The sequence below is a fragment of the Crassostrea angulata genome, chromosome 9 (assembly GCF_025612915.1).
Source record: "Crassostrea angulata isolate pt1a10 chromosome 9, ASM2561291v2, whole genome shotgun sequence".
In the NCBI taxonomy this organism is placed as follows: Eukaryota; Metazoa; Mollusca; class Bivalvia; order Ostreida; family Ostreidae; genus Magallana; species Magallana angulata.
This window is the reverse complement of record NC_069119.1, coordinates 3,452,575-3,478,444: the sequence shown is the minus strand read 5'-3', so window position 1 is coordinate 3,478,444 and position 25,870 is coordinate 3,452,575. Positions and strand designations below refer to the sequence as shown.

At 30.2% G+C, this 25,870-nt stretch overlaps 1 protein-coding gene and 1 pseudogene across 1 annotated transcript in view; both read left to right on the top strand.

Moving 5' to 3' along the window:
• LOC128163114 (integrin beta pat-3-like) overlaps positions 1-9,992 on the top strand; it is a 36,368-nt pseudogene extending 26,376 nt beyond the window's left edge.
• Positions 9,993-11,021: 1,029 nt separating this feature from the next.
• Positions 11,022-25,870, top strand: part of LOC128163109 (integrin beta pat-3-like) — a 63,226-nt gene continuing 48,377 nt past the window's right edge. Inside the window, exons 1-7 of the mRNA XM_052826614.1 lie at positions 11,022-11,148; positions 18,466-18,560; positions 19,093-19,191; positions 20,358-20,439; positions 21,527-21,661; positions 22,075-22,171; positions 23,007-23,103. Coding sequence (XP_052682574.1) covers positions 11,115-11,148; positions 18,466-18,560; positions 19,093-19,191; positions 20,358-20,439; positions 21,527-21,661; positions 22,075-22,171; positions 23,007-23,103 — 639 coding nt within the window. The 5' untranslated portion in view covers positions 11,022-11,114. The remainder of the gene's footprint in view (positions 11,149-18,465; positions 18,561-19,092; positions 19,192-20,357; positions 20,440-21,526; positions 21,662-22,074; positions 22,172-23,006; positions 23,104-25,870) is intronic.

The window sequence follows — 25,870 nt, the reverse complement described above, 5'->3', positions numbered from 1 at the left end:
GTTAAAATATCATATTCTTTTAAATATTAAACACACCTTACATAAGTTTACATCATGTTGTCTATACTGTTTTACATAAACATTTTTATTCGAGCACATTCTTAGTTATATAAGTCAATGCTACAATACAAACAGGTTTTGTGTTTTTTTAGGACCTGCACATGGGAACTGTTCTTGCGGAAAATGTGTATGCACTTCTGAGTTTTCTGGAATTGCTTGTGACTGTCTAAAGTCTGACAAAATGTGTAGAGATTATAACAGGGTGAGTACCTCCAGAGTAGACGGACGCAGACCGAAGACTTCTGTAATATTTATTAATTTTACGTAAGTTTTCCAAACATCATTTTTTTTTTGCCACCATTTTATACATTTTGAAATATAGTTCTAACAACATATGATACCAAAAAGACAAAAAGTCGTTGCATATCTATTTAATAAAGCGTTTTTTAACTTTAAAAGCTGTGTTTTATTCATTGATAGTATTGTTTTGTAGACAATCTGCTCTAGCCACGGAGAGTGTGAGTGTGGAAAGTGCCGTTGTGACCCAGGATTCAGTGGAGCGCTGTGTGACAAATGTCTTGTAAATTTGCCAGAATCAACTCAAATACATGTACATACATATCATGCAGTATTTTGTCTTTCATTATTAAAAAAAATATCTACACTTTCAACTACATGCGGTATAACATGTAATTAGCAAAAAAATGTAATCCGATAATTTAAATTTACATTTCAAACAGTGTTGAGTTTGTAAACGCTGTCTGAAAACAGCAATCTTGATAGAATTGATCAATTATAGTCAGTCCCAAGTTATTTTTGCCCCATATTTTCTTAAATTATTCAATATAAGTTATAAGTACCACTTGACTCAGACGATGTTCATTCAATGGTATTAAAAAATTCCAAGATTGCCCCCTCCAGCTTGTCAGGCTTCAATACACGGGTAAAAATAGAGAGTATAAGGAGATTTCGCATTGCATCAGCCATTGTTAAGCCCGGATGATAACGTTAAAAAAGTGTGTGAGGTATTCCGACTGACGTCCGAATAAACATGTCAACATTCCCCATTATAAATCTCCGGAGGTAATCTGCTTTCGTTCCTGTGAATATTTCCGAGTAAAAAATGACAATTTGTGAATGAAGTTATCTTGGAAATGTTCACTTTTATCGATTTCAAATGCACTTCTTTCACAGGTATGTGTATTTTTATCAAAACAATTGTCCAAATGTGCTGCATAAATATTTTGGGACAGACTATAATAAATGTATTGGTAAAATATAAATTTAGATGGATGATGTTTTCTCAATTTGTTTTGTCAGGCATGTCCAATTTCGTGTGAGGATCACTATAACTGCGTTGAATGCGTCGGATTTAAGCAGGGTCCATTCAACGATGCAACATGCGAAGAAAGATGCACTGATTTTGAAATTGTTTCTATTTTATATGATGAAGGTTTTCATCAAGGTTTTCAATTATGAAAATTTAATCTTTTAACCAAAATAACAACTGAAAAATGGATACCTTTTTTAACAACATAACAATCAAATAGCCACAGAGCAGTCATTTTTATGCGTAAAATATGTTAAACTTTTTTAGGCACAAAAGATGTCGTTAATTGGTACAATTTTACAGAAAACCACAGATCTTGCATTTTGAGGGACACATCTGGTTGTTTGATATATTTTAACATTAGTAAGTACAAAGTTAATTACTGATATTTAAAGTTTGTCAAATATTTAGTGTCGGTATAAGGTAGCATTTACAGATTTTTTCAAAATCAAACATTTGATATAAAAAGTAAAATAAAACCGCATAATTTATTAATTTAATGTGAGAATAAAAAATATCTATCATCATTTTTCTATTAGAAGAGAGGCTTGTAATGAAATTGAATTTTACAATATTTTCAGATAAAACAGATTTCAAAAGATCTATTCAAATCAAGTCAAGAAAACGTAAGAGCAGTCTTTTAAAATAAATACTTCTATATATTTTATTTCTAAATTCATTATGTTTATGTGAAATCTGTCATAGGGTATTTTTATATTAAATGAGAATAAATATCAACGCCACTAATCAAACTTTAAACGAAATTCAAAATATTTCATTTTTATTAAATTTCGAAAACTGATAAAGTGATAATGGTGTAAAATATAATAAAGAGGAATTCATGGGCGTGGTTGTTTAGACTGCCTTCAGTTGATAGTCGTTATAACAATAGAGGAAAATACCAACATTTAAAGATAAAATTTATGTTTGTTATCTTCTCTAATGAAAATTAATATTTTAAATAAACATATTATGAATTTTCAGGTTGGTTTGATGGTTAATTTATTTACCATCTTACCTACTTTAACATCCTAAGTTGATGTATGTTATTGCAACATGCTAATTTTATTATTGGCAACAGCAAACTGTTGGTGATAATCAGATTAAGAAAAAAATAAAAACATCTTTTTTATCCAAAAAGATTCTTAACATTATTGATTGATTTTTAAGACTTATGGATGTATATACAAAGAAAATGAACATTTTAAACATTAAAACAAAATCTACTTTTTATTTGATCTTTGTAAAGTATTTGTTATGCCTATTGTTTACTTAGAATGCCCCGAAAGACCAACTGATTCCCTCATAATAGGTCTTGGTATTTCTGGGGCTGTTGTACTAGTCGGATTAATCCTCATCTTTATTTGGAAAATACTCTCTTTCATTTATGACACTGTGGAGTACTCAAGATATAAGGCAGATATAAGAGATCCACTTTGGGAAAAGGTGAAGATGTTTAAGCTGATTTTGTTTAGGAAACTAAACACTTATACATGTATTATAACATTTATACTGTAATAAAAAAAATGCATCGTGATTATCGATCTTAATTTAGAGTAATCATTTCGTTATTACAATATGTTTTCTCGTAATGAAAGTAAGAAATAATAGATAGGTAAAGTTAGCTACTAGTAACTGGCTACTAGTAACTGGCTACGAGAAGTAAGAAAAGCTAGCTACTAGTAACTGGCTACGATATTAAATAAAAGTTGGCTACTAGTAACTGGTAACTACTAACTGGCTACGAGAAGTAAGAAAAGCTAGCTACTAGTAACTGGCTACGAGATGAAAAAAACTTGGCTTCTAGTTACTTCTTACTGTCCATGTGAGAACACATTCCAAGGATTTCATTCTGTGTTCTTACGATGTACATTGCACTATATCACTGTCAATTGTCAATATATCTCAAGTAGCTGTATATATAGACTGAAGATATATGCCAGACATGCTAATATCAACATTCTGTCAAGTCATCCACATAATATTACGACACAATTACTCAGATATCTCTCTCTATGTAGTCAGCTACTTGTGCATTTTGTCACAAATATCTTTATTTTTTGGCTGTTTTGTCAATATATCTCAAGTAGCTGAATATATAGGTTAAAGATATGTGCCAGACATGCTAATATCAACATTCTGTCAAGTCATTCAAATAATATGATCACACATTTACTCAGATATCTCTCTATATGTAGTCAGCTACTTGTGCATTTCGTTACAAATATCTTTATTTTTTGGCTGTTTTGTCAATATATCTCAAGTAGCTGAATATAAAGATTGAAGATATATGCCAGACATGCTAATATCAACATTTCCGTCAAGTCATCAACATAATATGATCACACAATTACTCAGATATCTCTCTCTATGTAGTCAGCTACTTGTGCATTTCGTTACAAATATCTTTATTTTTCGGCTGTTTTGTCTATATATCTCAAGTAGCTGAATATATAGATTGAAGATATAAGCCAGACATGCTAATATAAACATTCTGCAAAGTCATCCACATAATATTACAACACAATTACTCAGATATCTCTATGTAGTCAGCTACTTGTGCATTTTGTTACAAATATCTTTATTTTTCGGCTGTTTTCACAATATATCTCAAGTAGCTGGGTATATAGATTGAAGATATATGCCAGACATGCTAATATCAACATTCTGTCAAGTCATCCACATAATATGATCACACAATTATTCAGATATCTCTCGTTATGTAGTCAGCTACTTGTATATTTCGTTACAAATATCTTTATTTTTTGGCGGTTTTGTCAATATATCTCAAGTAGCTGAATATATAGATTGAAGATATATGCCAGACATGCTAATATCAACATTTCCGTCAAGTCATCAACATAACATTACGTCACAATTACTCAGATATCTCTCTTTATGTAGTCAGCTACTTGTGCATTTCGTTACAAATGTCTTTATTATTTGTCTGTTTTGTCTATATATCTCAAGTAGCTGAATATAAAAATTGAAGATATGTGCCAGACATGCTAATATCAACATTCTGGAAAGTCATCCACATTATATTACGACACAATTACTCAGATATCTCTCTCTATGTAGTCAGCTACTTGTGCATTTTGTCACAAATATCTTTATTTTTTGGCTGTTTTGTCAATATATCTCAAGTAGCTGAATATATAGGTTAAAGATATGTGCCAGACATGCTAATATCAACATTCTGTCAAGTCATTCAAATAATATGATCACACATTTACTCAGATATCTCTCTATATGTAGTCAGCTACTTGTGCATTTCGTTACAAATATCTTTATTTTTTGGCTGTTTTGTCAATATATCTCAAGTAGCTGAATATAAAGATTGAAGATATATGCCAGACATGCTAATATCAACATTTCCGTCAAGTCATCAACATAATATGATCACACATTTACTCAGATATCTCTCTCTATGTAGTCAGCTACTTGTGCATTTCGTTACAAATATCTTTATTTTTCGGCTGTTTTGTCTATATATCTCAAGTAGCTGAATATATAGATTGAAGATATAAGCCAGACATGCTAATATCAACATTTCCGTCAAGTCATCAACATAATATGATCACACAATTACTCAGATATCTCTCTCTATGTAGTCAGCTACTTGTGCATTTCGTTACAAATGTCTTTATTATTTGTCTGTTTTGTCTATATATCTCAAGTAGCTGAATATACAAATTGAAGATATGTGCCAGACATGCTAATATCAACATTCTGGAAAGTCATCTACATAATATTAGACACAATTACTCAGATATCTCTCTCTCTATGTAGTCAGCTACTTGTGCATTTCGTTACAAATATCTTTATTTTTGGCTGTTTTGTCAATATATCTCAAGTAGCTGAATATATAGAATGAAAATATATGCCAGACATGCTAAAATCAGCATTCTGCCAAGTCATCCACATAATATTACAAAACAATTACTCAGATATCTCTCTTTATGTAGTCAGCTACTTGGGCATTTTGTTACAAATATCTTTATTTTTTGGCTGTTTTGTCTATATATCTCAAGTAGCTGAATATATAGATTGAGAAAATATGCCGGAATGCTAATATCAACATTCTGTCATTGAAATAATATTACGACACAATTACTCAGATATCTCTCTCAATGAAGTCAGCTACTTGTGCATTTTGTTACAAATATCCTTATATTTTGGCGGTCTTGTCAATATATCTCAAGTAGCTGTATATTTAAATTGAACATATATGCCAGACATGTTACTATCAACATTCCTTCAAGTCATCCACATAATATTATGACACAATTACTCAGATATCTCTCTCTATGTAGTCAGCTACTTGTGCATTTTGTTACAAATATCTTTATCTTTTTGCTGTTTTGTCAATATATCTCAAGTAGCTGTATATTAAAATGGAAGATATATGCCAGACATGCTATTGTCAACATTTCGTCAAGTCATCCACATAATATTACGACACAATATCTCAGATATCTCTCTTGATGTAGTCAGCTACTTGTGCATTTTGTTACAACTATCCTAATTTTTTGGCGGTTTTGTCAATATATCTCAAGTAGATGTATATTTAAATTGAAAATATATGCCAGACATGCTAAAGTAACATTCCTTCAAGTCATCCACATAATATTACGACACAGGTACTCAGATATCTCTTTTTATGTAGTCAGCTACTTGTGCATTTTGTTACAAATATCTTTTTTTCCCCCATCATTTTTTCGTGTGCACGTAAAAAGATGAAGGTGAATAAAAGAAAATAACCAGTGAAATTGAAATTGTAAGTAATTGTTGCCCCCCCCTCCCCCTCCCCTTACAGATAAGATTTTTACAATCTTTATGATTTTAATTTTTTTTTTGTTCTTCAATATTTAAATTTAGATATCTTTAATTTTTAATCTTTAATCTTTATGTGCAGAAACTTGAGTAACATGGAAAGTGTTAAAAATGAAGATATTTGTAAAGAAATGCAGTAGTAGATGACGAGATTATGAGTGATATCTGAGTAGTTGTGCCGTAATATCATGTGGATGACCTAATAGAATGTTGAAATAAGCAAGACTGGTTAATATGAGCAATCTATACATAAAGCTACTTGAAAAATCCTAAAAAAAAAAAAGAAATATTTTTAACAAAATGTTTTAGAAGCTGATGAGATTTAAAGGGATATCTAAGTAATTGTGTCATAATATCATGTTGGTGACCTTATAAAATGTTTAAATCAACCACACTAGTAGATAGCTTCATTTTTTTACACAGCTACTTTAGGTTTATCAACTAGACTGTTGAAAATAGAAGTTTTTATAACAAAATGCACTTGTAGCCGATGATATTGAGAAAGATATATAAGTAATTATGTCGTAATATCATGTGGATGTCCTAATATAATATTAAAATGAATATGACTTGTATATATCAGCAATCTATATACAGCTACTTGAGATATATTGACAAAACCGCCAAAAATAAAGATATTTGTAACAAAATGCACAAGTAGCTGACTACATAAAGAGAGATATCTGAGTAATTGTGTCGTAATATTATGTGGATGACTTGAAGGAATGTTGATAATAGCATGTCTGGCATATATCTTCAGTTTAAATATACAGCTACTTGAGATATATTGACAAAATTGTCAAAATATAAGGATATTTGTAACAAAATACACAAGTAGCTGACCACATATAGAGAGATATCTGAGTAATTGTGTCGTAATATTAAGTGGATGATTTGAAGGAATGTTGATAAAAGCATGTCTGGCATATATCTTCAGTTTAAATATACAGCTACTTGAAATATAATGGCAAAACCGTTAAAATATAAGGATATTTGTAACAAAATGCACAAGTAGCTGACCACATAAAGAGAGATATCTGAGTAATTGTGTCGTAATATTAAGTGGATGACTTAAAGGATTGTTGATAATAGCATGTCTGGCATGTATCTTCAATTTAAGTATACAGCTACTTGAGATATATTGACAAAACCGCCAAAAAATGATGATATTTGTAGCAAAATGCACAAGTAGCTGACTACATACAGAGGGATATCTGAGTATTTGTGTCGTAATATTATGCGGATGACTTGAAGGAATGTTGATAATAACATGTCTGGCATATATCTTCAATTTAAATATACATCTACTTGTGATATATTGACAAACCCACCAAAAAATAAGAATATTTGTAACAAAATGCACAAGTAGCTGACTACATCAAGAGAGATATCTGAGATATTGTGTTGTAATATTATGTGGATGACTTGAAGGAATGTTGATAATAGCATGTCTGGCATATATCTTCCATCTAAATATACAGCTACTTGAGATATATAGACAAAACCGCCAAAATATAAGGATATTTGTAGCAAAAAGCACAAGTAGCTGACCACATAAAGAGCGATATCTGAGTAATTGTGTCGTTATATTATGTGGATGAGTTGAAGGAATGTTGATAATAGCATGTCTGGCATATATGTTCAATTTAAATATACAGCTACTTGTGATATATTGACAAAACCACCAATAAATAACAATATTTGTAACAAAATGCACAAGTAGCTGACTACATAAAGAGAGATATCTGAGAAATTGTGTTGTAATATTATGTGGATGACTTGAAGGAATGTTGATATTAGCATGTCTGGCATATATCTTCCTTTTTAAATATACAGCTACTTGAGATATATTGTCAAAACCGCCAAAATCGTAACAAAATGCGCGAGTAGCTGACCACATAAAGAGCGATATCTGAGTAATTGTGTCGTTATATCATGTGGATGATTTGAAGGAATGTTGATAATAGCATGTCTGGCATATATCTTCAGTTTAAATATACAGCTACTTGCAATTTATTGACAAAACCGTCAAAATAAAAGGATATTTGTAACAAAATTCACAAGTAGCTGACTACACACAGAGGGATATCGGAGTAATTGTGTCGTAATATTATGTGGATGACTGACATAATGTTGATATTAGCAAGTCTGGCATATATCTTCAATTTATATATACAGCTACTTGAGATATATTGACAATTGACAGTGATATAGTGCAATGTACATCTTAAAACACAAATAAAAATCCTAGGTATGTGTTCTCACATGAACAGTAACAAGTAACTAGAAGCCAAGTTTCTTTCATCTCGTAGCCAGTTACTAGTAGCTAGGTTTTCTTACTTCTCGAAACCAGTTACTAGTAGCCAGTTACGAGTAGCCAACTTTGATTTTATCTCGTAGCCAGTTACTAGTAGCTAGGTTTTCTTACTTCTCGTAGCCAGTTACTAGTAGCCAGTTACTAGTAGCTAACTTTACCTATCTAGAAATAATTACGTAAAAAAGTAATTGAAAGAAAAAAATCCCGTTTATATTAGATAAAAAAAATTGCTACGTTGAAAGAGGTACGGTCTAAAGAAGAATTGTTGGTAAAGCTTTACCTCTGTTAAGATACTTGTTACTTGCATTCAACTAGGAAACATATTTCTTACATGTATAAATACGTTATGAACAATATTCAGATATTTTTCCTTTTAAAACCCATGTAAACTTAATTATCTAATTGTTCGGCTTGTTGATCGCTTTCAGTTTAAATTTTAATCTGACAATAATCAAGAATGCATGTATTATAATTAGGAATGTACTAATAAAACGTTTATGATTTTTTCTACATTTCTTTTAGTCTGGGAAACCAATTTACATGGAGTGCAAACCGACGACACAAAATCTTATTACATGTAGTAGCTACAGTAGATATACAGACCCCGACAATCAAAACAAATACGAAAGAATCGAACCGGCCAAAATTGACGTTCATGAATACAAGAAACTCGAAAATGTGGAGGAAAACGAATTTACTACCACAAAAAACCAAAATAAGTATGTAAAAATTGACAACACACGCGTCAGCACTTACAAATATACAAAACTTGAAGACATCAAGAAATCAAATCCTGATACCCAAGAAACACAATGCAAATATGATGAAATCGATCAAACACAAGTCGGCACTCACAAATATAGGAAACTTGGGGAAATAAAGAAAGCTTGTCATGATACTTGCGAAAAATGTAACAACTATGAAAAGATTGATCAGAAAGAAGCTGATGTTCACAAGTACTCGAAACTCAGGGAAGCGCAGGAAATTGAACTTGACAGCCCTGAAAATCGGAACAGTTACGATGAGATTAACGAGAAAGAGATTGATGACGATCATTACATGGAAATAACAAATCAAGGAAATAAAACTTCACAGATAGTTTGATGATTTTGATTTGCTTTCACATTATAACCAAAATTATACCCAAATTTTATTCAACCAAAAGAATCAGCTTTAATACATAATCCACCATTATACGATTACATATACCATTGCGCAAAAGAAGCAGAACGTGATGATTATCATATTTTTTTCAGACTGCAAAGTTTTAGGAAAAAGAAAATTAATTACAAGAATAAAATAACTGAGAATAGAAGAAGACATTAAGGGAAATTTTAGATAAATCTATATATGATAAAGAATTGTATATATCTATTTATTTTGTATAGAGCGTGTACTGCTTGTCGTATTGTGTATGTATTTTATGCTACTACTTTTTATCTTGAATTAAAAAAAATTGAATTGGTGTAACAAAATACATTAATAAATTTGCTAACAAAAAATAATTCGATTTCCTCTTTTTATTCTGTTTTTGATGTGTCAAAGTCAATGTTAACATTCATTATGAAAAGAAATGTTAAAAAGATGCATAAGATTTATTCTTATCGTGCACATGCAGAATCGTTAATATCATGAATGCACACCATAGGTAATCAATTTTTTTTATTACTACCCGTCTGGTCGAGAGCAACCCCCCCCCCCCCAAAAAAAAACCCAACAAAAAACAAATACACGATAGCCACTGTGGTGGTTGGTATAACTGATGAAAATTCCAACACATCAAAAGTAAAGGACACGCTAGAAAAGCATTTGGGCTGTAGTACATATGAACGAATAATGTGATTAATCTCCATTTTCATAATGCTATGTTTGTTTAAACAGGATACAGTCACTGTGTGTTTTTTTTTGTTTTAGATTAAGTTAACCATTTTAAATAATCGTAGGTATGACAAATAGAGAGCTTTCTATATGTAAACCGAAAATTGGGACTATTTGCAACGTAGAAGTGACACAATTTTACAAAATCAGCATATAAAATATTACTGTTTATCTAAATAAGTAATCGGAAGAAGCTCTGCTGATCAATAATTTGGTCTTAATTTTATTTCTAAATATTGTAAATAATTGTATTGACATTCAATCAATATGAATAAACTCCTCAAAGGCTTCGCTTTCAGTCGATTGAATTACTTCTTGGTAGTTTGGATTGCTTATTAGATTGACATATTAAAAAAACGCTGTAATTGTTGGAAATGATTATCTAAAGAATTGTATATAAAAAAAATAGATTCCTTTAAGGGCGACCATTTCCATCTAAAAGAAAAAAACAACAAAGTTTATTTATAAGCAATCTTTACTTAGGTAGACGTGATAAATTATAGAGACGTACATAAGTTGTAAGATCATCTTATCAACAGATATTTACGTATACTATTGATTGATTTAATTCAGTTTCTCATATCCAATTTCGGAGGCCAATTGCTCGAGTGACAGAAAAGTGAGACATCTGATGCGGAAGGCGGTGTTGATTTTTTTTTTTGTAAGGCAATACGTCTGGCAAATTAAAGCAGATATTGGCCTAGTACTTGTAACACCCGATCATTTAAACAACGATAGATTCCCGAAAACAATATGCTTTATGTATGGATTTTCATAGCAACGTCTTGTAAGTACATTCTATATCAAACTTTTCACATTGTGTTTTATATGTATGTTGTATTGTTTTCCTAATGAAGGTTATGGGGTTTGTAGTGATTTTGAAAAAAAAGCTAAATAATTTTTAAGATAACGTTCATACATTCAATTTTAATATTGGTGATATCTCCTATACTTTAGTTAACATTTATGCACCGAACAAAAACCTGCAGAATTGACAGGTACAAACCGATTTATCATTAAGAATTCTATAAACACAGAAAATATTATCTTATGTGGAGATTTTAACTGTCATCTTGATGGGGAAAATATTGATAAAAGTTCAAAAATATTGCACGACATTATTGTTAGTTTACATTTAAATGTCTTATGGAAAGATAAGTATGTAAATAGCAATGGTTACTCCTGGTGCAATGCAAACATCATCCAAAAAAGCCATATAGATTATTTCTTTATTAGCACATCTTCGTTGATAAAAATAAAACAAATAGGTATTCGTTCGTAGAATTCCCGGTACTTATAATAACGGGACCAGAATGTCTGACCATGGAGCAATAAAATTTTATCTATCTGTAGATGATTATGAACGGGGAAAGGGGTATTGGAAACTAAATACGTTACTTTTAGGAAGTTATGAATATAAACGTCATGTCAACAAAATAATCTCAGATGTAAGTAAAATAGAAGGTTCTTCTTTTGATAAATGGGAGTTTCTAAAAATATTAATTTAAGTTTTTTCCATAGCTTTTTCCATCAAACGCCAAAAAAACATATATTCAGTTAGTATTCCAAATTGAAAAGAAAGTTCCGAAATTGAAAATTCTTACCATAAAGCAATGGATATGAACAAACGACGTGAATTAACAAATCAGCTAAACAATCTATATGATATAAAAGCACAAGGGGCACAAATTCGTTTGAGAGCAAAATTTGTTAGTGATGGTAAAAACAATACTAAATATTTTCTTAGTTTAGAAAAGAAACACCAAAAACAAAAAGTTATTCACGAAGTTTTAATCGAAAATAATCTTCTCACCGAAGATGACAATATTCTTTGTGCAATGTACGTATAGTTCAAAACTAATATCAAATGAAGACATCGACTTATATTTAAAAGAAATGTAAAGAAAATACACTATCTGAAACTGATAAAAACGTGTGATGCATTTCCGTCAACGAATGACTGTAACGAAACCGTTATGAATTTAAAATCAAATCAATCCCGAGTCTCGATGGTATACCCAATGAATTTATCAATGTCTCTGGCACCAACTATCTTCCTTATTTTATAGCATGTTAAAGGAAATCTTTTTTAACGAAAAAATGACATTTTCTCAAAGACTTGCAGTTACAATGTATGTACCATAGACATAAAAAGGGAAGAAAGAATGATTTGAAAAATTACCGACCGACAAGTATACTAATACAGATTACAAAATCATAGCATTTATTTTGGCACGTGGATTACAAACTTTATTTCAAAGCAAATTGGTAATGAGCAAACAGCATACATAAAAGGTCGATCCATAGGTATTAATGCCCGTTTTATTTTGATATTTCTGAACATTGTGAAAATTTTAACAGAGAGGGAATCTTGTTATTTTTAGACTTTGAAAAAGCCTCAGTAAAAGATTCAGTAGAATGGAATTTTTTTATTTAAAACACAAGAAAAATTCGTTTTTGGGAAAAACTTTCTAAATTTGATAAAACATTTATATCAAAGCCCAATATTCAGATTAAAGAATAACGGATGGATTTCAAAAATACGCGAAATGAAAAGAAGAATAAGACAAGGCTGTCCAATATCAGCCATTCTATATCTTTTTGTTGCCGAAATTTTATCGGAAAAAATAAAGAATAATGAAAATATACAAGGCTTTTAAACTAACTTTATGGAAAAAGAAGTAAAAAATATACAACATACCGACGACATGACATCAACTCTACAGAATATTGAATCACTTAAACATGCTTTAGAAACAATGAACAATTTTTGTATTCATGCAGGATCTAAGGTTAACATAAGTAAAACCGAATGTATTGTGCTTGGTCCTTTCAAAAACAGAAATCGAGGGTATATCAGTCACGAACAAAGATGTTTAGGTATTCATGTAGGTCATGATAAAATTGAATGTTATAATAGAAATTGGATGAAAGTTTATCATGATATAGACACTTTATTCGAATCTGGGAAAAGAAGAAAATTAACATTATTTGGGAAATGCACTCTTCAGCATTATCAAAACTTATATATGATGCAAGTTTTTTGGAAATTACCGATGAGGACTATATCAAAAACATTAATGAATTGATAAATAATTTGATTTGGAATAAAACTGATATTATTAAAAGAAATACGTTAATTTGCCCTGTAACAGAAGGCGGACTACATATTACTGACGTCGAATCTAAGATTAAAGCATCAAAAGCCTCCTTGGTCCCTAGATTAAAAGAAACAAAAACACATTGTATTAAAAGTTACGTAAATAGTTATTGCACTCCAATCAACATAGACATATACTATCTAATTAATACAACTGAAAATACAATTGATAATTATGAAATACTTAAAACGATGCCGCTATTCTATAAACAAGCTTTTGCATGTTTTAACACATGCAAAGACTAACAAAACAAATTAAGCCCTGAAGCATTTTTGAAGCAACCGATATTGTCAAACCTGATGTTTTAATATAAAGGGAAAACAACATTTTTTAAAACTTGGCTTAAAGTAATATTTTGTTTCTCAAAGACTTAAACTCTGATGCGGGAACTTTAAAATCGCCCGAACTAATAGCAGACATATTGATAAACAAAAATAACCGGTTGTGCGAACATAAAATAATTAAAACAATATTCAAGAATTGTTAAAACAAATTTGATCTTAGAGTTTGGCGATATATAAAACAAGTACAATTACATACCCCCTCGTACAATAAATACTCACCTTAAGATTTCTATATCATTTTATAAAGAAGAAATTTCAAAAATTAAACATGCAATCAAAATACAATGAAGAATTTGAATTTCTCAAAAGCGATTAGGAAAATATTTATATGAATAAAATTGTTTTGTTACAAGACAAACAGATTTCGGAATTTAATTATAAATTGTTAAAAAATTTACTTTCAAATAATTATTTTTTAAGTAAGATTAATAGAAATTGTGATTATATGTGTAAAATATGTAAATAAAAAGTTGAAAATTCAGATCACCTAATTTTTTAGCGTCTGAATATATAACATACATGGAATATAGTGAGCAATATTTTTGGTTTTTATGTTAAATGCAAATACATAGTTATTGGTTTTTACTCTGTTAGAAATGAAATCATTGTCATGTATAAATTACTTTTATCTTTTGTTGCATTAAAGATTTACAAAATTTATATAAGATGTTTTGTAGAGTAGAAAATATTGTACAAACATCAAAGAGAATTGTATGTAATTTGAAACTATGCATTCAGAAATACTACATTGTATCGGAAATACTAGATATACTTCATTCCCTAAAACGCTCTTTGATAGATTGTCGATAATTTTATGTTGCCATGGGTGACCTGGCCCATGGTTTTTCACATAAATAGGGATGACGATGGATTTACCTCCCTACAAAACGCTTTTCTCCCTACAACCTATTAACTTCAATATTTCTGTACACTTCTCATTATTCAGTATATTTTGATCAATTAATAATAATATTATCTAAGTTTGTAAATGATTTTGTACAAAATATTATTGTAAATTTACACATATGTATTTATATATGGTACTTAGATATAATAGCTGTTTTTACTACTATTATTACTCTTATTATTATTATTATTATCACTACTGTAATAATTATTATTATTATATCATTGTTACTACAAATACATTTGAAATTTGTTTTTGTAACATGTACTTTTGTAAATGAATATCTGAAAAAAAAAATTAAAAAAATGTAAGAGTTGTTACACGTGTAACAACCATTTTTGCGCATGGTCTTCTAGATTGATTGATTAAACTTATCAGGTTTTATAGGTAAGGACTGCAATTAGATAAACTGTCAACAGTGTTCTAAGATAAATTCATTTTTTTTATATGAATTAAAGTGACAGAATGACAAAAAAACCCCGTTTATATGTAAATATTAAGTATCTTCTGTGGCAGCTTGTTACAAAGTACAAGTGTATCTAATAGGTATTTGCATATTTTGATGAAAGTTTCTTCTGAGATTTGTTCAGAAATTTAAAACTTGATTACAGAATCAGTAAAAACAAGGCCTCAATACTTCCGATGAGAGCTCAATTTATATTTTAATAGTCTGACAAAAAAGACATATATTTCATTTGAATTGTGGTTTTCTTGCTATAATTCAGATAAATAATTACTTCAAGACAGGTTTTATTACATAAATGTGTAGAATTATTTCGGCGGAAAACTATAAATCTGAAATAAAATATTGATATTGATATGTTGCATCTTGTACCTGTCGCAATAATACCTCATTAAAAATATGATTTGTGTATGTAATTACATATGAAAGGGAAATAATGATAAACTGTGTGTTTCATTACGGATGTTTACCGGGCACTTACTATACATACACGGTATTACGTATTCTGACTTGATACTTCTTTCCCGCAATTTTCTAAAGCTGTATTGTTATTTACAAGGGTAGTATTCAGCCTTTATCATATCAAAAAGCGACAGGAAGATTTAAGGACGCAGTGCTATTAGATTGCAGAAGAGTTTTGTAAATATTTTATATTAAGTACCCGCACACTGCCTACAGTTAAAAATCCATCATATCAAATGTAAATGACGTTTTAATGCTTGTTAGATCATTTCATTTCTTTGCTACGAAATTCCATACAATTATGTTACCCTTTCGATATACAAGACGGGAACGCTTAAAGATAATATTATTGTTGACAAAAAATATTAAAACATGTGTTATCTTCTTTTTAATTAAAAATATTTATTGTGGAGGGAAAAATACATTGAATTTTAAAAATAAGATATGCGTATCAATATTTCATTTATTATTATTATTATTATTATAATATATAAAGCGCACAATTTAACAGATAAAATGTAATCAGTGGCGCTGTACACACAAATAAAATACATAGATTTGTTATTCATGCAGAATTTAAAAATGTTGTCTAAGAAGAGTTCACATTTTTTTCCTTAACTACACATAGTTATCAAAAACCACACGTATAATAAAATGCATTTAGTTGGCGCTTAAAAGAAGTAAAATCACGAATGGTTCTAATGACTGTCGGCAATTCATTCCAAACGGTCGGCCCTGATATTGCAAATGACCTGGGTGCAAAGGTTTTGCGTTTGACGGCAGGAACATTTAGTGTTTTAGCGACACTACTTATAAAGCGACAGCTACATGGTGATTCTCGTACACTTAGCATTTCTCTGAGGTATATTGGGCTTTCACTATCGTTGAGGCACTTAAAAACAACACACGCTATTTTAAATATAATTAAAAAAAATAGACGGGTAACCAGTGTAATCGCTAAGAGCTTCTAGAGAGCTTTCAGTCGACTTCCACTTCAGCACAAGTTTCACAGCACGATTTTGCAATAACTGCAACCTTTTGATGGTACATTCCGGCAATCCGTACAGGACACTGTTGGCATAGTTCAGATGGCTAGTAACTAAGGACTGTACCATTTGCTTGCACGAGTCGTCAGTGAGGTATTGGCGAATATTATTGATCAAGAACAAATTGAAGGATATTGTTTTGCATTTTTCGCTGACTAATTTCTTGAAAGTTAAATGTTCATCTAGATAACAACCGAGATACTTGATACACACAAATGAATTTACACTAGCACCCACAACATTTATGGAAGTGGAAAAAGACAAAGAGAGCATCTGCGGACTTCCAAAAAACACAAATTCAGTTTTACTTGGGTTAAGTTTCAGTCTGTTTAGATTCATCCAGTCATTGATATTAACTAATATATTCTCTTAATTTGTTATTACACGCTTTTCATCTACGATTGTGTTTGGATTGAATCTATCATATGCGGAATGGTCATCGGCATAACCTAGTAATATGACCCCTGAGTACTTGTGTATACAGTGTACAGCACAGGTCCACATAAACTGCCCTGGGGTACCGAAAAGTCCAGGCATCTAGACTGAAATTTAAAGGTATCAATATGCACTTCCGCCTTCCTTGAGGAAAGGTACGATTGAAACCAATCAAGTGCTGACTTAGACACTCCAAAGGTGATTTGTAATACTTTACTAAGTATGGAATGGTCAACCGTATCGAATGCAGCGGAAAGATCTAATGCGACTAAGGCGGTGACTTCCTGCCTCTCCATTTTCCACAGAATGTCTGATGATAATTTTAGTAGAGCTGTTTCGGTACTGAATCCCCTTCTATATGAACTTTGATAGTCCAGTAGTAGCCTATTCGATTCGAGAAATTTCATAAACTGGTTTAAAGCACACTTTTCGACATTTTTTGAGAGGTAACCTAAATTACTCACCAGACGATAATTTTTCAAAATTACATCCAAAACGTTCTTTTTCAATAGGGGTCTAATAATTGCTCTTGTTCATTCATTTTGCAAAAACATCCGATATTAGGGATTTATTAACTATGGAAGTAATTGTTGGCAATAACACCTTGGAATATTGCTTGATCAGTTTTGATGGGATTGGGTCAGTTGGGCATGTAGTGGACTTAGAGTTTTTGATCTCAACTAACACATCTTCGTCAGATACTGAATCAAAATGTTTTAAGTCGTTTGTGCACTTAGATTCAAGATAAGGGTCAAAGTTTTCAAAATTATCTAAAGTTTTGCAGATTATACATTTAGATATACACATTCTTATAATGATCCAAAACTGATACACTTTTTGGACAACTCTTGTATTTTTTTTTTCATTTTGAAATATGATCATGATATGCTGTTATCTTTGGAAACGTATTCATTCATAGAGATTGTGCATTGTATAATTTGAATTTAAAAAAGAAATTCTTGTTGTGTATTTCGTTGATTGATTGATCAGAATAAAAAGTAAAAGCACACTAAATTGAGGTAAATCAATACGTGTTATTGTTTGATTTAAGTAATATTGAAATAATTATGATTTTAACAAATATTATTTATTCTGTTAGTTGCTTATTTACGTGAAAAAAAAAAAACTTGCATCTTAATGTTCATATTATATTGAAATAGATATCAACAATCTTGAGAATTTAAATGAAGAAATGTCGTAACTCTTACACAAAGAACGAAATGATAAATTCCTTGAAAAGATGAGTTTTTGAGCATGACTTTCACTAATTTCTGTGTTACTTCTAGTTGTAGCAGATGCTGTTGTTGAAGGTCAGCGATGTTTTGGATCGAGGTGTGGTGATTGCTTGATGAATGAAGGGTGTATATGGTGCAAGGACCAGGTAGGAATGTTTAAAATGCAATAACGTCAATAATTTAGATAAAAATTAAACATACATTCTCCTTAAGTACGCAAATGTCTTATTTTTTTCAATCAAGTTTAAATCAAAAAACAGTGTTAAAAATGCTATACATTGGTATTATGAAATAACATCATATTTCAAATATTTCATTGGTAGGATTATGTACGAAATTTAATACCTATTGTAGTGTTGCTGCAGAAAACTAAATACTATAGGAATTTAATATGTTTATTTGAAAGTGATTGTCGTTTGATACACAATATATGATAAGCATTAAATAAATAATAAGTGTTATTATTTGAATTTCTTGTTTTATTTGCTTATAAATTGAAACAACCTAAGAGTTTAATGACTCATATATCGACATAACAACAGAACCAACAGAACAAACAGAAACAACTAACAAACAGTTTAATGACTCATATAACGTCACATTTACAAAAGTTAATGTTTTCTTCATTTACAATTGACGGTGGTTTAGCTATTATCATTATTATTTTTTTGCAACAAGGTTTTTTATGCTCAACGTTGTGGAAGTTTTTTGGAACTAAATGTTTCCGGTTGTAAAGAAGTTGTACAAAGGAAATCCCACACAGTTAAGATACTTGAGGTAAAAATATGTATGCATGTATATATCGAAAAAAAATACCATATATATTTATACAAGACAATAAAACTAAATCTTCTCTCTGATTATTGTGTAACACACTGATGTCTTTGTGAGAGTTTATTAATTGAATCAGTTGTCATCTGACAAGCTTACAAATTGACAAGTTGACATAATGGCAGTGGTCCTAAGTGAGGAATACAATATAGATCTTTGCACTATAAAAATAAATATGTTGTTACTCTTCAAACTATACCAATATATTTCAATGATAATATAATAAAATGTTTTGCATCAAGCAATCCTAAACTCAATCATTACAGGGCGTTTGTTATATTTATAAATATATGACCAGATGTTAACATCACAAAACCTAAATTCTCCCACTAGAAATAAAAACTTTAGCGGAAATTTACTATTTTTAATGTCTCTATGTATTTCAAAATAAACATTTATTTGTAATATAAATGCCTAACTCAATATGTATACAAGACGGACATGTTCTTACTTACAATTATCAGACAAAGCTGCAACTGACAATACGTCCTCTTTCCTCAGCATACAGCCGAAAACGCAGTAAACCCTACTGTCCATTTCCGTAAAACAATCATCAATCACAATCACAAATGTTTAAAGATATCAAAATTACTTGTTGCCAAAATCTAACATTGATGTAATTATTAGATAAAGATACAAGTATACAAAAAAAATTATTTTATAAATTTGATAAAAATTTGAATAATGTCTAGAATCTCGAGCCTGATTTAATTAATCTTACGTCTGCCCTCTTACAATTGAACGACTTATAATTATCAAATCACAAGCTGTATCAAATAGCGTACATTTGTAATAATCAAAACATTTGACAGAAAATATAAATGTTATATTACAAAAACGAGTAAAATGCGCCCAGAACAAAGTTATACTGATATAATGAATGTGTACATAAAATGACAACCTGGGATAATATGATATAAATGAACATAATCTTATTTGTTTCATTTTTATTCAAAATACATTTTGCTATAAAAAATATGTTTGATTTGACTTATTCATTCATATTGAGTCGCTTTGTATTTTTTTTAAAGTAAACTATATTTAGGTTTATTTGTATATTTTGGACATGTTTGCATGCTAATAATATTAAAATGAACTATGTTTGTTTACAGAACAAAGACTTTTCTGATGGAGGTTCGGGACTTGATCCAATTCAAATAAAACCACAAAGAATAAGAATCAGACTGGTACCAAGTAAGTAAGCATTTAGAAATCCTGCATGTGGTATTTATATCAGGTTTGTAATTTTACGTTAAAAGAATAACAACTGAAGTGAATATAAAAAGGTGATAAAAATTATTGAGAGTGATCAAATTAAACATACATTTGATAGACTATTGTTAAAAAACATATAAATTTCAGAAATAGATTAATTTATACAATACCTGTTTTAGAAACGACTATATGCCGCATAGCCAAATATCTGTCCCCGATTTCAGCTAATTTTAAAATAGTATCGTATAAAACTCAAATCCTCATAAATCATTGTACAGAGGATGCCTATTACTTGAATCTTGATTTTAGTCATCATTAGTCATTTGCTGTTTATTTATGACGTCGCCTAAATGACCTAATTCCCCAAGTTCACAAACAAATGAAAATATTCTCATTTTTGCTTTATATTTTGCATTCGGAAGTGTAGAGCGCAGGTCTGCTCAAGTACGATATTATCATGTTCTTCTTCAGACAGTTATACACATTATAGTAAAAATTGGTACTTGAGCAAGCCTGCACTTGATGTTTCCCAGTCGAAAAACCATCGAAAAAAATCCATATTTTGCTACAAAACATTAATTTATCGAAATTAGGCAATCTTCATGACGATATTTCTACATTATGACGTCACTGTGGTGAAAACCTTTTACACCCTTTTATTTGATATGATTTTAACTTTCTTTCACTTTATTTTTAAATCTCATTATGAAGCTTTGATTTTGGGGGCAAAATATGCATGATACACACATAGTCCTTTAATCTGCAATATAAACAATGACATGACTACCGGAATAAGTAAAATGGCTTTGACATATCTTTATTCTTTAAACGATTTAGGACACGAGTTGATTTTTGTTCATTTTAGAAATGATTTTTTTTTCATTTAAAGGCAGACTTCTTATGCGTTGATAATTATGAGGCTAGGTTTACCACGGGTAAAAGATTATCCCTCAAAATAATGCCAATCACAAAAATGCCTTCTGGGAAACCATGAACTTTATAACTTCAATATAAAGTATCGATAATATTTTCCTTTATATGCTTCAGGGGTTTTTTTTCATTGCAGACAGTGCACGCCATAATGTGATGTTACACTACAAGGTTGCACGGAACTTTCCACTTGATCTATACTTTCTTCACGATCCTTCTAAATCAATGGAGAATCTAATAACAAGTCTCACTCAACTAACAAATGATATAGGTATCTATAGATTTTTAATTTAAACCAATTAATTTGATGATATACAGATATATTTTTAAAAATATGTTATGTAAACTTTGTTATAATTTATCGTTCCTGGGAATATTTAAAAGCATGACCTTTTACATTTTTTTTCCCAGATAAACCAAAGCAAATATTAACTATAGACTCCTAAGTCATTTTTTTTTTATTGTTACAAATTCCTAAAGTAAATTGTTATAGAAATATTAGACAAGTTATAAAACAAAGATAGATGGCAGGGGTTAAAATTAAGTAAAGGGTGTATCATCTAAATTCTGAACTTTCTTATTGATGGCTTACAACTTCAGAACATGTTGTAGAACATGGCGATTTAAACTTATTGTCCGTCTATTCATGCGAGAAATTCTTAATAAATCATTTTCTTTTTTCAGCAAATGAAATATTAAATATCACAACAGATTTTAGGTTTGGACTCGGAACTGCCATGGACAAAGTTATTAGTCCTTTTGTTCGCAGAGACCCTAAGTAGTATGTTATATGTTTACATGATAGCAAACTGTGAAAAAATCTACTTTTTGTAGTTAAAAAAGGTTAAATTCATAAATTATTTTGAAAGATTTTGATATTACTTTATAATGCTTTTTATTTAATTCTAAATAGTTAAACCATGACTCCTGGAATAATATGTAAGCCCCAGAGGTCGTTTCATAGTTTAACATAGAAATATAGAGGAATTGAGAAAAATATCCTTCTGAAGAAATAATATGCTTCAATTTGTGAGATTACAATGAAAGCAATTTTTAAATAGTGTAAATTCTATATTGGTAAATCGTGATTTCAAGGAAAATACTGAGCCCAAGAAGAGGATCAAAGTTTAACAAAAAACAACTTAGGGAATACATTAAGAAATCTTCTTCTCGAGAACTAAACTGTTGTAATATGCAACACAACTACGCTCAATTATTATAAAATATGGATCAGCATTTGCAAATCTTCATATACTTACATGTACATGTATATCAAGGTCACCTTGTTTTACCTTTTATAACTATATTTTTTTTATATATGTGTTTAATCTGTTTTATAATCTTCGTATCTTAAATACGTTGAGTCCAAAGAAGATCAGATTGGCCAATTGATGCATTTTTGATCTTAAGACACTAGATATGTTGTCCAATAAAAGTAGGCCTCTTTCTATAGGGTGTGTGATATATTGTCAAATCTTGGGGAAAAATAGTTTAAATAATCATAAAAGGTTTCAGATTTTAACATTCTAATTTTTATGAATTTTCTAGTTTTGTATATATCCGATTAGTTAATATGACTGAACATTCTGGGTTTCGGTTCTCAAATGTATTTGTAGTTTAAACTATCCCTGCGGTACACGATACATTTATTGCGACCATCCGTATTCCTTTTTACATCGACAATCTCTCACAGCTGATACAGATGCGTTTAAGGTAATAACTAATTTTATACACTTAAATATTTTTTTCCCCAAAATATCCAGTGGCTTTCTGACACTCTTCGAAAATATAAAATAGGTCGCTAACTTTATCAAAAAGACAACTTTTATTATGAATTTTATGTATATGCATATGTATTAATGCAATCCAATAGGGTATATGTTGTATAAAGCATCAAATTAAGAAAACAACTTGTTGGTTTAACGGTTGAGATGGATTTCTGGTGCTTGAAATTAAATCATTTATTCCTACAGTCTGTACCTTTTCCAAAAAATTTACAAATCAGAATTATTGAATTTATGCTATTCTCTTTATATTAAACCCACAGGCTGCATTAGATAAGGTAAATCGTACAGGCAATCAAGATATAGTAGAGGGTCTTTTCGACGGACTGATGCAGGTTATGGTGTGTGGGGTGAGTATTAATGTACTACATATACTAATGGTACAACTATAAAGTATATAGATAGTTTAGCAGAAACATAATTTTACCATATATAAAGCATTACAAGGCTGTACGTTTGACAGGACTTATCTACATATTTTCTTACATTTGTTTAGGATAAGATAGGCTGGAGAAGAAAAGCTAGACGGATGGTTGTGTACGCAACAGACGTCAACTTCCACCAGGCGGGGGACGGGCGGGTAAGGTGTTCTCTATGGGTTTTTATCTAATTATAATAACCAGGGACTAAAAAGGTTCTCTCAAAAAATAATAACAATAGCCTGTACACTGTGCATTATGAATTTTTTAGATATAATTTTAAATCGTATTATTATAGACATATTCTATTTGAGATATTAAAGGAAATTATTAAATCCATAATTCAATTTTAAATTTTTAACTTATTGCATGAAAGTGATTGGCATTGTAGACAGCAGGGATTTTGGAACCAAATGATGGTTTATGTCACCTTGACGATAAAGGATACTATACAAAGGCAGAAATACAGGTACTTCAAGCTATTTACATTATTATATTCTATGCAGTACGAAAAAAATCTATGAAAGGTTAAGTGACATTTTATCCAAATTGTAAATCTATCATTATTTTCAATGTCAGAGCAGTAGTATATAAAAAGGGAATAGCTTTAGATTTTAGTGGATAGAATTTAATTAAATTTGTATAACCTGTTTTGTACGTAGCAAGACACGTTTCAATGCAGCAACGTCAAACACGTACTGATCCACTTGATATTACGTTTGAATCTAACCAGGTTAATGCCATTCTTAAAAGTAAATTTCACTCAATTGGTATATAAAATAACAAAAAATGAAATTATACAGAAAGAACTCAATGTCTTCCAAAGTTATACTCGTATAACATTGGTTGGAGCAATGCGCTGATAATACAGCGTTAACTGCTGCAACCCAGGTTATACTCTTATAACTCGGGGACACATTGAGTTTATTTCTTAAGTGTTTGATTATTTACTTGGATAAACCATCTTCATTCAGGATTGCTTTATTTATCAGACAGAATTATATATGTTTAGAATCAGCTTTAAAAATTTGGTATGTTATGAGGTAACGCCATCAATGATGTAAAATGGTACATGTAAATTATTACAATATTATAACTACCCCAAAAACATGATTAGATTATTTCAAACTGAAAGGAATGACGTGAAACAAAACCTTTTTAACAACACTTCATATTTTTATGATAACATATAAATCCGTCACCTTAATTATTTACATGAATACAGGATTACCCCTCCATCGGCCAGATTATTCAAAAGGCGCGAGAGAACAACATCAATGTTATTTTTGTGATTGGAGGGAAGGAGAGTAGTATAATAAGGTCGATTTATTACGATGGATTGGCGAGACATCTACCAGGCAACATCCATAACGCATCAGCTTTGTCCAACGACTCCAAAAACATACTAGATATCATCCGTGAGAATTATCGGGTATTTTACATATTTATAATGCTTCCTATGTAAAAGTAAATACTAATTAGAATTTGTTGATAGTTATTCACGAAAATAATGAACCTCTGAATACTTACGTTATCATTTTCTTCAATGTTCCAATCATAAGTACCATTTTCATTAATCTTTATGTAAGGAATATTATGCGCCAAAAAACCCAAAAATTTACAGATTCATTTTTTTTTTTACTTTTTTAAAAACAAATTAAAGCTGACTATGTTTTATACTGTGTTTCGGTTTCATTCTTTAAGAAACTGAGGGAAGCTGTGAAGCTATCAACTGACGGAATTCCTAAAGAACTTGTTCTCAAAATTTACAGTAATTGTGGAACTGGGTAGGTACATGTATATTAATGTTGTCAGCCAAAAAATGTCCATTATGCAGATATTAAGAAAGTTTTCATGAGGGTTTTACTATTCTTTATTTCATTTAGATTCAATAATCACTCGAACATACCTGGAGCAAAAATGTCCAATTAATTTTGAGTTACTATCAACTTCTGAATGATAAAATGTATCTGCTACACGGTAACATATCATAGCAAACGATGGTATTTAGATTTTGAGATATTCAAAATTTACAAAAAAATGGTATTATCGCTAGTAGTTTAAGGCAAATTCGAGTTTAATGACCGTCAATGTTATGATTAATTTAAAAATTGTTCAATTTTATGAAAACAGCGCTGAATATTAAAATCAATGGGATGTGTTTGCCACGATATTATTTTTCTACCTCGGAATCGAGTCGATCTTGGAGCTGCCGTGACATGGTATCACGTGACAGTTTAAAATAGATAAATATTTTACCTTAACACAGTGTAACAT